The sequence below is a fragment of the Aphelocoma coerulescens genome, chromosome 7 (genome assembly GCF_041296385.1).
Source record: "Aphelocoma coerulescens isolate FSJ_1873_10779 chromosome 7, UR_Acoe_1.0, whole genome shotgun sequence".
NCBI lineage: Eukaryota > Metazoa > Chordata > Aves > Passeriformes > Corvidae > Aphelocoma > Aphelocoma coerulescens.
In genome coordinates this window covers 6,246,491-6,259,028 of record NC_091021.1, presented here as the reverse complement: position 1 = coordinate 6,259,028, position 12,538 = coordinate 6,246,491, and the positions used below count along the sequence as shown (strand labels likewise).

Sequence of the window (12,538 nt, the reverse complement as noted above, 5' to 3'; positions counted from 1 at the left end):
CAAAAGGCTTTTTGTTTGTTTTTATTATTTAAAGGAGTTAAAAAAGGAAACATCAAGTCTATCACAAGGCTCAGCTCCAGTGCTCCCAGCAGTGCTGAGATATAATTAATAGACCTGGTGATGACCCTTATTAACGTTAATGTTGGCACAAGTGCTTAAAACTTAAAAGGAAGCTTTTCACTAAAAAAAAACAAAAAAACAAACAAACAAAAAAAAAAAAAAACCAAAGAACCAGCAATCCAACCACAAAAGATCGTTAAATAATGCAATCTTAATGGGAAAAAACCAAACCAACCTGAAATACAGTGATAGAGCAGTGTGTATTTGGGAGAGGAGGGGCTCATTTCATGGTTGTATGTGCATTACAAAAACATATATGTATATGAATGCACAGCTGAACATTTGTTTGTGTTTCCTTAATATTTAAAAAGGCTACAAAGATGAGTATGTTTTCCTGAGGGAAAAAAAGAAATATAGGAGGACATGCCAAGTTACATTCTGGGAAAGCAATAGCAGTACAAAAGGACTGCACAAGATTGATTCAAACACAAATGTTTAAATCTCATCTATGCTTGCGTAGTTAAGACTGCCTGCCCACAAGGACACACTGAGATGTGGCTCTCTAACATGAGAAACATGATAAAGTAAGAGAAGGAATATAAAATTTCTTCCTTCCAGAAAATTCAGCTGCAAGAATCCTGACTAGGTTATATTAAAAATAATAAGTCACTTAGCCTAAAGAAAAGAAAAAAATACAAAGAGAAATACTGAAACATATTGCAAATAATTATTTTCACTTGCAAGGAATGAAAAAAAATGACACTGCAAGTGCATCCCTGTGTCCCAGAAGCTCCATCCAATGGCATGTGCCAGGGCCACACTCTCCCCAGGAGGGTGGAGCAGCTGGCATTGCACCTGCATCCTGCTGCCCTTCCTCACTGTCCTTGCAGAAATGCAGCCACCCCTCAGTCATATGAGGCACCATGGGCTTGGCTCCAAGGCAACCAACTATACAGGCACTTTCCTGATTCAAGAGCAGCAGAGTTATTTATGAAATCTTTTATTAGTGAACATGCCCGAAATCTGACACACAATGCATCACTTTTTTTTGTTGTTGTTCATGAAGTAAATCTTCAGAAAATTCTTGAACTCTTCAGTTTTTATCCGGTACTACACCAAAGCTCTGGACATACTGCTTGAGAAGACAACAGGGTTTTTTTGAGAATCATTAGTTCTACATTTCAAAGATTGTATACAACATGCTGCCTCTGGCTCAGTCCCATTCCCATAGCAAAAAGCCGGTCTGAAAAAATACAGCAAAAAATACTGCTGGGTCTCAGTAAAGAGTTCATTTCTTTCACTTTATAACTCTCCCTGTACTTGTGCCATACCCTGCAAACACACACCAACTCTTGGCTGTGCCAGAAGCTGCAGATGCACTGCAGTGCACCCTCTGCAGGTGCCAACCAAGCAGAAGAGATGGGGTTTTTCTTTTTCAGAGGGAGTAACACTGCAATGAGAGCTTTTAAAAAGAGATGTAATGATGACTACAAGGATTCATTGCTTTGTTTTTAAACTGCAAACTCAAACAACTGCTAACATCCAGTTATCTTTGCTGGGAATACTGGCATCCCAAATGTGCTATATTGCTCTTTTTAATTTGTACCTTACATGCCTCATAACTCATAGGAGGTACAGATTTTGTGAAAGGTTGGGGGTTATATTATTGTTATGCCTAATCACACCTTCCCACTTACAAATTTCTTGTTCTCCACCCATATGCCATGAAATATTTATTCAAACACATGAAACTTACTTAAGTTTGGATTTTTGACTGACTAGAGATTGGTATTCTCTAATGTGAATAGAGAGTATCTCGGGCTTATTTGGCACTGATGTCAAAAAATGCAAAGAAAAACATACAAGGAGAGGAGAAAAATGTAGACAGGAGAAATCTGTGTCTGGAATCAGGAAAGGGGACAACTACTAATTTAGTCTTTCTGCATAATTTGTGCATTACTCCCTGCGTACAATTTTAAATATATTTGTAGAGCACAGAGATCATTTTCATCCAGAGGAAACAGTCTGAGAAATGACCTCAGATTCTGTGGGGAAAAATTCACTTAATTGATTGTATTTTCATCTGTAAATGCAAATACATTAGGGCTATTTATTTTTCATCACAGCTTTCGCTGTTATTGTTGTTGTTTGGTATTTGGAAGAGTCCTCCTGGGAGGGGAAAGAACACCAAGCTCAAGTGTGCTGCCATGGTATTAGGTGAATAATCAGAAGTTCTGGGATGGAGACCTTCAAACCCTCTTTGTCCCTGTAGTGACAAAAGTCTCTGGAGGAATGACTGGTGCAGGGGACCGCACTGTGTGGTCCAGATTTCTTCACCAGGACAGCACAACTCACCAAGCCCAAGCAGCTACGACACAAAGGTCACTCAGAGCCTCAGACTTAGTGCTCAGCCACATTTATCAAACGCACAGTGTCTCAAGGAGCTCAGGCAGGGGTTTTCAGCACTTCACAGAGCTCCTTCCAGAGATGGAGGAAACGCTGCATAGAGTCATACAGATGTTTTTTAAAGCCCTGGCATGGGTCTCAGATCCCACATTCTGTGGGTTTAGGCCATCATTATCAAATAGCAATTCTCTCATTACTATAGTAAATAATACCAGTTCTGCCTTAGTTATTCATCTCTCTGTAGTGAGCTCAAGACATTGCTGCTTTTAAAGACACCAGCATTTTATTTTGTTTGGTATTTTTTTTCTTTGTCTAAACTTTTGAAGCAAAGCAGAGAGTCCATTTTTCTCTGTTACTACTGACTGCTTGCAAGTTACTTTTCCTGGAGTATTTCATAAAGGCTATAGATATGCTCTCCAAACAATATTGTAAAATCTAAGAACAGGAAAACACTAACAGAAGCAGTGGGACTCTTGAGACACTGAACTCCTTCAGGTCCTAGGAAATAAAATGTGGTTTACCCTAGTCCTGCTCTTTCTCTCTGGACTGCTCAGAAGGTGGTCATACTATCTCAAAGTGGGTGTTCAGAAGCTGTTAAGACACAACAAATCAAAACACAACCAACACCTGGCAGCACAGGGCCTCCCAGCCAATGGAGGAAACACACATAATAAATCTTCTGGTTTAAATCCTGTAAATTTTCTTTGCTAGCAACATTTGAATGGATGGAAAGAAAATCTTTTACAATAGAATTGAGGTACAGGAGCTGATAGGAACATTTTCTCTGCCAAACCCTCCCATGGCTTAGATGGTGTGATAACAGACTGCACAATTAGGATTAAATATGGCTTTTCAGAAAAGCTGGGACGAACTCAGCTTTAGTCAGAGCTTTCATCCATTTGATCATCCAGAGATCGCTCTCAGGTGCTGGGATCACTGAAACCAAACTGGCTGCACATGCTTACAACTGTCCTTGGGTATTGGGAAACTCTTTGTACTAAGTACTTCCCCTTACCTGTCCATTATTGTAGAAAGGTGTGATAGAAGGAAAAAAAGAAAAAATATGAAGCAAAACCCAAAGAGAGATTACAAGTGCCTCCCCCCTCTACTGAACTGCTGGAAAACTTCTGCCATTGAGGTAGGAAGTCCCAGGACAAAACCAGAGCATTCAGCAGTAGCACCTGCATATGTCTCCAGCAAGCTTATTAAAACTACCCAAAAAAAGCGCATTTGGTATGAGGTTCTTGAAAACAGAGCAAATCAGAGTGAGCCTGTGCTGCAGCATATGCTGCCTGCCACCTTTTACACCCAAATATGGGAAGAGGAAGGGTTTTTCTTCATAACACCAATAGAAGCCACGACAAAAATATATTCCAGAAGAATTAAACTCAACATTTTATCTCAGGAATCAATAGTTGTATTTGCCAGTAATAACAGTGAAATTTTTACTTTGGCCAAACAAGCATCCATGCATTTTTTTTCTATTTGAAAACTTTATTTTTTTTTCTGATTTCCTAGCAGGGAGATTAGACTTGTGAAGGTCCAACAGAGGAAGAGGATGGCTTCCTGTCTTTCACCAAACACATCCACAGAGCCACATGCAAACACAGACAGACAGGCCCCCTGCAGAAGAGACGGAGAGGCAGGATCTGCCATGCTCCATCAGAGGCTGGTGCAGTGCCCACCCTCTCCTGTCCAAAGCCATGAGAAAACAAGAATTAGCATGTGAAACAGTGGGAAAAGTTCCTGTTCAGTCTCACACCTGACCTCAGCAAAATCAATTTTTCATCAATACTGAATAGAAGAACAAGGACTGCAGCCTTCAGGTTCTCATTATTTCAAAGTGCTTCACAGCACTTACAAATTAATAAATATAAATCCTAAGTGAGGTCAAGTAGGGAAGGCTCTGCCCATCAGTTCTTTTCTCCCGCCATCCATCAATGGCGTGCTGCTGTGCGAACATAACATCTGAAGAATCAAGTTCCAGCTGTACTTTAACTAAAACTCATAATAAGCAGCTACAGAATGCAATGAAGCTACCTGCTAGTTCCTTATCTATGTATCTTTCTCTCCAGCTTCTCACAGATTGCTGTTGCTGCCGAGGTCCACAGCTTCACAGTCCAAACCAAATCTAACACTCACGCTGACAGTGTAAATTACGGGCTAAATAAAAATACCAGTGCGAGAGAGAGAGAAAGAATGTTTCAGGGACTAGTGCTAAAGAAAAGAAAAGCAAATCATTATTCTATATAATACAGATATAAAAGATGTAATAGCTTATCTATGTTCACCCTGAGCAGAATTACAGGAAGAAGGGGGATTCAATTCGAATGAAAAGCAATCAATCCAGATACACAACCATATGATTTCACCAGATTAAAAAAAAAAAAGGTACAGAATAATTACCAGCTAAGTGGCCTAAGTAGGAATTTTCTGTACAGTTATTACTTATCTTTACACTATCATTACATATCTCTTCGGGAAGTCAGGATGCATTGTCTTTCCCTCTGAATTATATAGATGTAACCCCTCTGCAGATCAGGATACTGCCCTGGGATGCCTTGACTCTCTCATTCTGTGGAAGCACTGCTTTTATGTCACCAAAGTAAGACTCACAACTTGGAGGCAAAGTGATACAATGTGGTGATAAAAACATAAATACTGATGCTTTAAAGTTAACACATTGAAACCTTTCATTAAAACACTTTTTTTTTTGCATTTAAATAAAATTGTAGCTCATTTCAGAACTGTACCTGCACTAATTTAAGTAGTCATAGGCTGTTTCAGAACTGTATCTGCACAAAACGAAAGTTTACCAAAAAGCATGCCAAGTTTCTTACACACATCTGTTGCAACAAATGTTGCATGTCACATCTGAGGTATACCACAGCATTTACGTGAAAAATTAAACTGGTAAGAAGGAAATTATACATTTACAATTTTTATCATATTATTAATTATCATTCATCATTCCCTGTTCCTCTTCTCAACTAAACTGTTCAAATGTCTCTTTCTTCCCACCTCAGAATTTTTGACTGTAAAATCTCCACAATAAGATTTGTTTCCAAGAAGACAGTTTATTTTGCTTTTCAGAATCTGAAATTGAGGACAACTCAACTGTGATTTCCAAGCCCACCCTAAAGGTCATCTTATTTCATTATTCTATCTGAATAGTTGAAGTAGTGAGCAGATTTCTCTTACCTGTTTGTGAGCATGATCATAAGAATTAATGTGATTGTCAAACTCCTGGTGTTTATAGTACTGCTTGTCACAGAGTTCACAGTAGAAGTTGGCTTTAAGATCTTCCAGAGCTTTTGCTATCGTGTTTTTCTTTTCAGCATAATCCTGGAGGGGGGTGGGAAAAAGTAATTTTAGTTTTGCCTTTGATGCTGCGAATGGATTTTGTACTCTGCAGTTAATCATATTTGTAAACATTTACACACCTCAGTAACTAAAAGCCTTCCCATATTTGCTGTGTTACACTGCACATATTTACTGGATCTGCTGTGAGCCTGAAGATTTGCACACTTCAGTTTGCTATACAGTTGCCAGCTCCCCTTTGGGGCTCTGTCAGAGGCTAGAAGGATTTCCCTGGGTTCTATTTAAATACAAATATTTATCATGCTGAAGGCTATTTTTGAGTTAATTTTGATCCAAGCCTCACTCCTTGGTAGTATAGCCAAGCACAATAAGCAGGAGGATACAAATAGTTTAGCTATAAGGCTTTTGCAAGAAAGTCTGCTTACTAAAAAAAAAAAAAAAAAGAAAATTAAAGAAATACTAGGTCCTTCTTGAATGCCTGTACACGTGAAATACGAGGATCACTTTCACAGCTGAGATGTAATTACTAACTTCATCACTTTGTGTTTGTCATCCCATATTAGGACAAATCTCTGTTTACCATACATTAGCCAAAGCATCACATCCAACTCTGCTTATCATTTATGAAAAAATTACATACAAGATTTATTAATTCCCTAAACACATTGATGGTAACATGGCCTGTTGTGAAACAGCATAGAAATGGTCTGTCATGCCAGATTAGTGTAATACCAGTTAAACACTGAACATGTATAACCTCAGTGCAATGGTTCCTGCTTTTGACAAATCTGTCCGGGATAGAATCTCAGGACAACATCCCAAACATGTCAAATATTGTTTAACAAAATAAACCCCTCAGATTTGTTTCTCAAAGTTTCTTCACTGTGAGTTCTTTGGTTCAGGTAGATTAAGATAAAAGATGATATTGTAATCAAAACTGAGTTAATTTGGGGAAAAAGTCTGTATTTGCTTGCAGTTTTCACAGCTAACAACTCATATACTTCCAATATATTTTGGGGACTTCAAAATAGAAAATTTATGTTTATCAGATTAGAATATTTTCATAACAATGGTGTTTATTTAAAAGAGAGAGGAATAGTAGTCATAAAATTAAAATTATATCCAGAAAGTACTTATTATTTAAAGTAGTACTTTAACTATAATTCAGCATGATTGGACTGCTAGCAAACACTGTTGATTCATACCCAAACTGAAGTACTCCCTCACCAAAATTCTGTCCATTAATAGAATTGCACAAGTCACTTCAGTGTGCTGTTTTGAATATTGGCTGACACATGACAAATTCACACATTCCTAACACCTCCCTACAATTATGTTTCATAAAATCTGTTCCATTTAAACCCAAAGTGAGTTAGCATTTTATTTCAAGAAATAACACTACTTTACACTTGGAAATACATTTATGCACCATGGAAATTTCGCCTGGAAACTCTGCACTTAGCTCTTGGTACCAACTAGTAAAAACTCCAGGTTTTAAACCACTTCAAGTGTTACCAGGATGCTGTGTATGGAAAGCAGTGGAAATAGCATGGAGACCCTAAGGAAATACACTCCCTTGAAACACTTTAAAAGTAATTCTTGTAGTCTACAAAGCGATGACACCTAATTTGGCTTTATTAAAACACAAAAAAGAAAAATCTGAATTTGGGATTTGGGGGAATTATCAGAACTCTGAAATAGTACAAAACATCATATATATATATATATATTTTATATATATATATATATACATATATATATATATATATATATATATATATGAAAGTCAATGTGATGGATCCTAAGACAAGAACAGTGAATTGAATAATATTTTTTCATAAAGATATTACACCATGCTGTTGATTAACCCTCAAGCAAACTTTTGCAAGACTTACTAATGTTGTGTAATACCTTGAATAAAGTTCTGTAACTTCACTGGTGGTGTCCTTGACATAAAGCACCATTTTTGAAACAATATACTTTTTTCACAGCAAAACCTAACCTGAAAGCAATTACATTTGGCATGCCAATGCATATTAATGAGGCAGGGGCACTGGAAGCCCGTGAAAAACTTTACTTCAAAGTAATAAAATCTCTTCAGAATCTTGGGGTTTCTATCACTAAACTCCTTCAGCTGGGTTTTTTTTGGGGAGAGGGTTAAATTTACATTACAATAGTACATCAAAATTTCAAAGGTAAGTAAAGAATGGTAACACATCTAAATTAAATGCAAGTGGATGGGATGGAATAGAATAATGGAGCTCAGTCATGCATGGAGAAGGGACTTTTAAATGACAAGAGCCAGAAGTATTTGACCTTGGGAATATATGAATGGCTGTATTGGTACAGTTCAGCCTTTTAAACCTGGGCAAGATTTTGATCTGTACAACTTAGGAAACTGACTCTTAACTAAGCCCCGTCCCCTTTGCTTTGCACCTGCATGCTGCTGGTTTCAGTTGTTGCATATTGGAAAAGGTCATAAACATTTCCCTTTTATTCCCTTGGACTGGGTCATTGATAAGTATATGTACCTTCCTTCAGGTATTGCTCCCTGCATGACATAGTTCTGGTTTGTTCAAGCATTCCTTACACCTAGGCCACTCATCACCTCTGCTTATTCTTTCCATAGCCTCCAAAAGAAGATCTGAGAACAAGCTACACCACAGTGCCATGCACAAATCCATTCAAAGTCTCTGTTTTCTACCCTCTCCCTTTTTGAATGTTTTTTTAAAATCATGATACAGCACTAAACCAACACTTCTATGCAACTTCTTTATCACCCATATCCTTTGCTGCTGTATAATATTCTGCTGGCAGATGTTTCTATCCAGCTACTAAACTTCATTCAAATTTAAAAATTTCCCATTCCTCCAGGGGCAGCAGAGGCTCAAGACAAACCTCAAGGCTTCAGCTTATTGTATTTCACATGCACAGACACAAAAAACCCCTTAAGAACACCCTTAATGGAGGATGTTCACGAGATTCTCTGTGGCCCTGGGCTGGGCTGGGACTGAGTCAACTGTTCCTGCTGCTGGTTGGCACTGGGAGTGAGGAAAGTCTGATTTCAAGGATGAACAGACTGGAAACAGGAGAACAGAGGCTGCTGGTTCTCTGCCTGCTAGGCTGTTACTATCGATTTTGCAAGGAGTGCTGCCTTGGCAGAGGAGGCTTTCCCTAGCCCTGTCCATTTTGATGAGGGATAACTGCCCAAAAACTGAAAGTAAAAAATGACAGTCCCTGGACCTTGAGAGCAGCGGGCAATAGATTGCAGACAGAAATAACCTGGAAACTCACTGGAGAGGAGTATCCCCGGAGTAAAGTAGCAGCCAAAAACTCACTTAAACTGGTTAAATATGATCAAGCTTAGTTTCATTTTCATCAAGATTTGCAAACCATCCTGGAAGTTTTAAAAGAACTTTGAATTAGGATTCAGCCTGGTAATGAAACTCAGAACTGAGTGTAACTTAGTTTCATTATTTTTTTCCTGAAAGGCTTATTATCTGAAAGCCTACAGCTATAATTCACTGTAGCTATTTTCATAATTTATATGAAAGATCTCTAAGTGATCCCATCTATCAGCTGGCTTTATTTCTCCAAATCCATCTTCTCCATCCTCCAAAGCCTTAAGCCTGTGCAAATGCTACTGCAAACATCTCATAAATTGGATTAAGAGCAGGCTTTATTCACAGAGGGCCTGTCACAAGCCAGACTGGACTTTGTGCTCCCATTACAGGAGAGAGAGAGAAAGAAGGAAAGGTACATGAGTGCTGAACTCTTTTCACAGGTAACTTTGGAGAGTTCACTGGATGCCTCAGCCTAGGGGATATTTTTATGGAGTGTACTTCAGGCTCATACTTCTACTATCTGCTGAAAGGTCAGCTAGCCAAAAAAAAAGTAAGAATGTGAAATTATAATACATTATCTATTCCATGGTGATTACTAGTGTGAATATTCTTACTTTACAATAAATGTGAGCTCCTTTTATTGCAGTAAGCTATTCTGCATTTACTGTAGACTTAAAAGGGTCAGGCCTGCAGTCACTGCAAAGCAAAACGTATTACAGAAATAAACCCCTTCTTCAGGATAATTTACTGGTATAGTCATCCCAGAGAGGATTAGGCTGCTCTGGTCTGATCCTCTGGATTAGAGCCCATTAGACCTGACAGATGTTCCAGTGTAACCTTGTTTCACAAAAAATATTCAAAGCATTTTTTCCTGTTGCAATAACTAAAACAAAAAAGCAAAATTGTATTTTAAACATTTCCAAAAAAATCAAATTAATACTCTTGATTTGGCAAAACTCTGCATTAGCTATATTTATATGAAAAAAAATCCTAAAAATATGTCATTACCAAAAAAAAAAAAAAAATCAGCTACAGCTTAAAAGCACACTTCCCTGTAGTCAATTAACTGTGACATCCATGGGCACAATTAACAACGGATTCCTTAATTTCTGGTATATTTACTTGGTATTATAAAGACAGCACAAAGAAGCAGATTTTGTGAAATAATGTACAACTTACTAACATCTCCTGTGCTATCAATCTTGGTATTACTTGGTATATAGAATTTTTAAAAATATCTTTGTATAGCAGTTTTTTTCCTCATGTAAGCAGGCTATACATCATCCACTGAAGTACTTGAAGGAATAAATAAAAAATAGAATACATTAATAATATTAATAAAGTCTAGTAACAAATCTAATTATTTATAAGGTTCCTGTCCTTATCAAGATGGGGAGACCAAAGGAAAAAGGTGACTAGATACATAGATCAAATTACTCATTGATCCTAACAAATTCATTTCCAAGCAGTGCAGAGGGAGTTTCAGTTTTATAGTAAGGAGACTGATGACGGACTGGGAAAATAATTACCAAGAAAATTGTCAGGTCTTTTTGATTACCTTGCCTGAAAGTTTCCGATTAGCTGTGAGAGGTCATAGCAAACTACAGCTCACAAGGCCACAAACACCACATACTATTTCCTTGATCCCTTCTGACATTCTCCGTTTGGGCAAATGTGTTTCCAGCAGTGACCTCACTGTTTCACTGCACTGGATGAGGATGGGCCCAAGGAAGGAGTGGTATCCTATATTAATTGAACATTGGAGGCTGAAAAAACCCACACTACCTTTATTTTCTCTTCAAGATTACCTGCAGACACCCAGTTCCAACCAAAACACTTATTACATACAAGACAGCTAATCAGTATTCTGCTGAAAATGCATACTTGAAAATGCTATTGAAGACGTGAAAATTATTATAAAACTGGTTTCTCAGCTTCCCAATAAACACACAGACAGTACTTCGTGTTTGGGTAAACACCCTAGCATTAGGATAAATAACATAGTGAAATTAGAATGAAATAGCAAAATTTATTCCCATTAGTACTGTTTGCTTCCTAAAGTCATCCTAATTTTGCAACACCACATTTGCTAGCCATACACCTACTAATGCAAGCAGCTGAATCCCACACCCCCTGCACTAAATAGAGTGAGACAGATGAGAACAGGGCCAAAGCTGGACTCGGTGGAGAGCAAAGCAATGCAGAACAGTGTCCTGCAATAGTGAGACTGAATTAACTGCAAAGGAAGCTTACGACGTGGCAGCAATTTGTTATCAGATTTGTCTGTCTCATTTACTTACTTAAAGCACTTATACTGCATAATTACTTTTAACTGGGACTCATAAAATCACTTGATTGGTTTTTTCTGCCATTAAAACTAACTGTTGGGCACAGGCCTGTAGAATTATTTATTTATTCTAGTGCTTTATAAAACCTACTTTCAGGCAGAGCAGACACTTACAAGGCGAGAGTGCTGGCCACACATTTTTGCTTGGGAGGTTGTTTTAAGAAGGCAATCTTCATCAGCGCTTATGGAAAAACACAGGTCTAGTCATAGTGAAGAAAAATTTATCAACCACATCTCTACCACTAATCTTTTGACAGAGTGGAACTGAAGGAGGCTTTCTTGTAGAAAGGAAAGGCGGTTTAGCTCTAGAAAGTATCTTCTTCACTGAATGTTCATCACTGATAAGCAAGGGAAGAAGTAGCCTGGTATTAATCTCCTTTACTCCTCTACATTAAATAGTCCAGTCACTTACTTTAATTAGAGCAGAATCTTGATTTTAAAACATCCAGAGGTTTAAAACATTTGGCTTTTAATTTCCTTATAGGAGGCACATAGATGTCTCAAGATTTTCATAGCTACTTAATATAATTCTATTGACAGGTGAGTGTCATATTAGACTCTTTGGGAAAATCAAGTTCCTCTATTTGATTCTTCCACTGACACACTGAACTAAATGGAGTGCCTTTGAACCCTGCAGAACTTGCAGCCCTGGAGATGGACAGAAAGCCCTCTGGAGCACAAAAACTGAGTGCTGGAACAGATGTCAGTGTTCGTGCCTGGCAGCCCTCAATCCAAGGGTTATGACCACGTTTTTCATAAGTGTTTCAGGACCTGAGGAAGGGCAAAGGACAGAGTGAGGGCAAGTTGTTTATTTTACTACAGGTTAACTGACTGCCAACTGACTGGCTGCTATTAATTTGTATTAAAAAGTTGCTCTAGAGCTCTTCAAGTTTAATGAGTTGGTGAAGTTAGTTTTTGGTCCAGGAAAAATTGCCAGTAAAGCTGGCCAGGGCATCAGGGAAACAGAAAATTGGACCCTGTATTAAATATATTTAATTTGGAGCATGTGATTGATCTAGGGTATAACTTACATATGAAATTTTACATACTTATATGTTCA

General features: G+C 38.0%; 1 protein-coding gene across 1 annotated transcript in view; it reads right to left on the bottom strand.

Moving 5' to 3' along the window:
- The window catches only part of ZNF804A (zinc finger protein 804A), a 155,527-nt gene that overhangs the window by 36,926 nt on the left and 106,063 nt on the right, over nucleotides 1–12,538 (bottom strand). Inside the window, exon 2 of the mRNA XM_069021468.1 lies at nucleotides 5,668–5,811. Within this exon, the coding sequence (XP_068877569.1) occupies nucleotides 5,668–5,811 (144 nt within the window). The remainder of the gene's footprint in view (nucleotides 1–5,667; nucleotides 5,812–12,538) is intronic.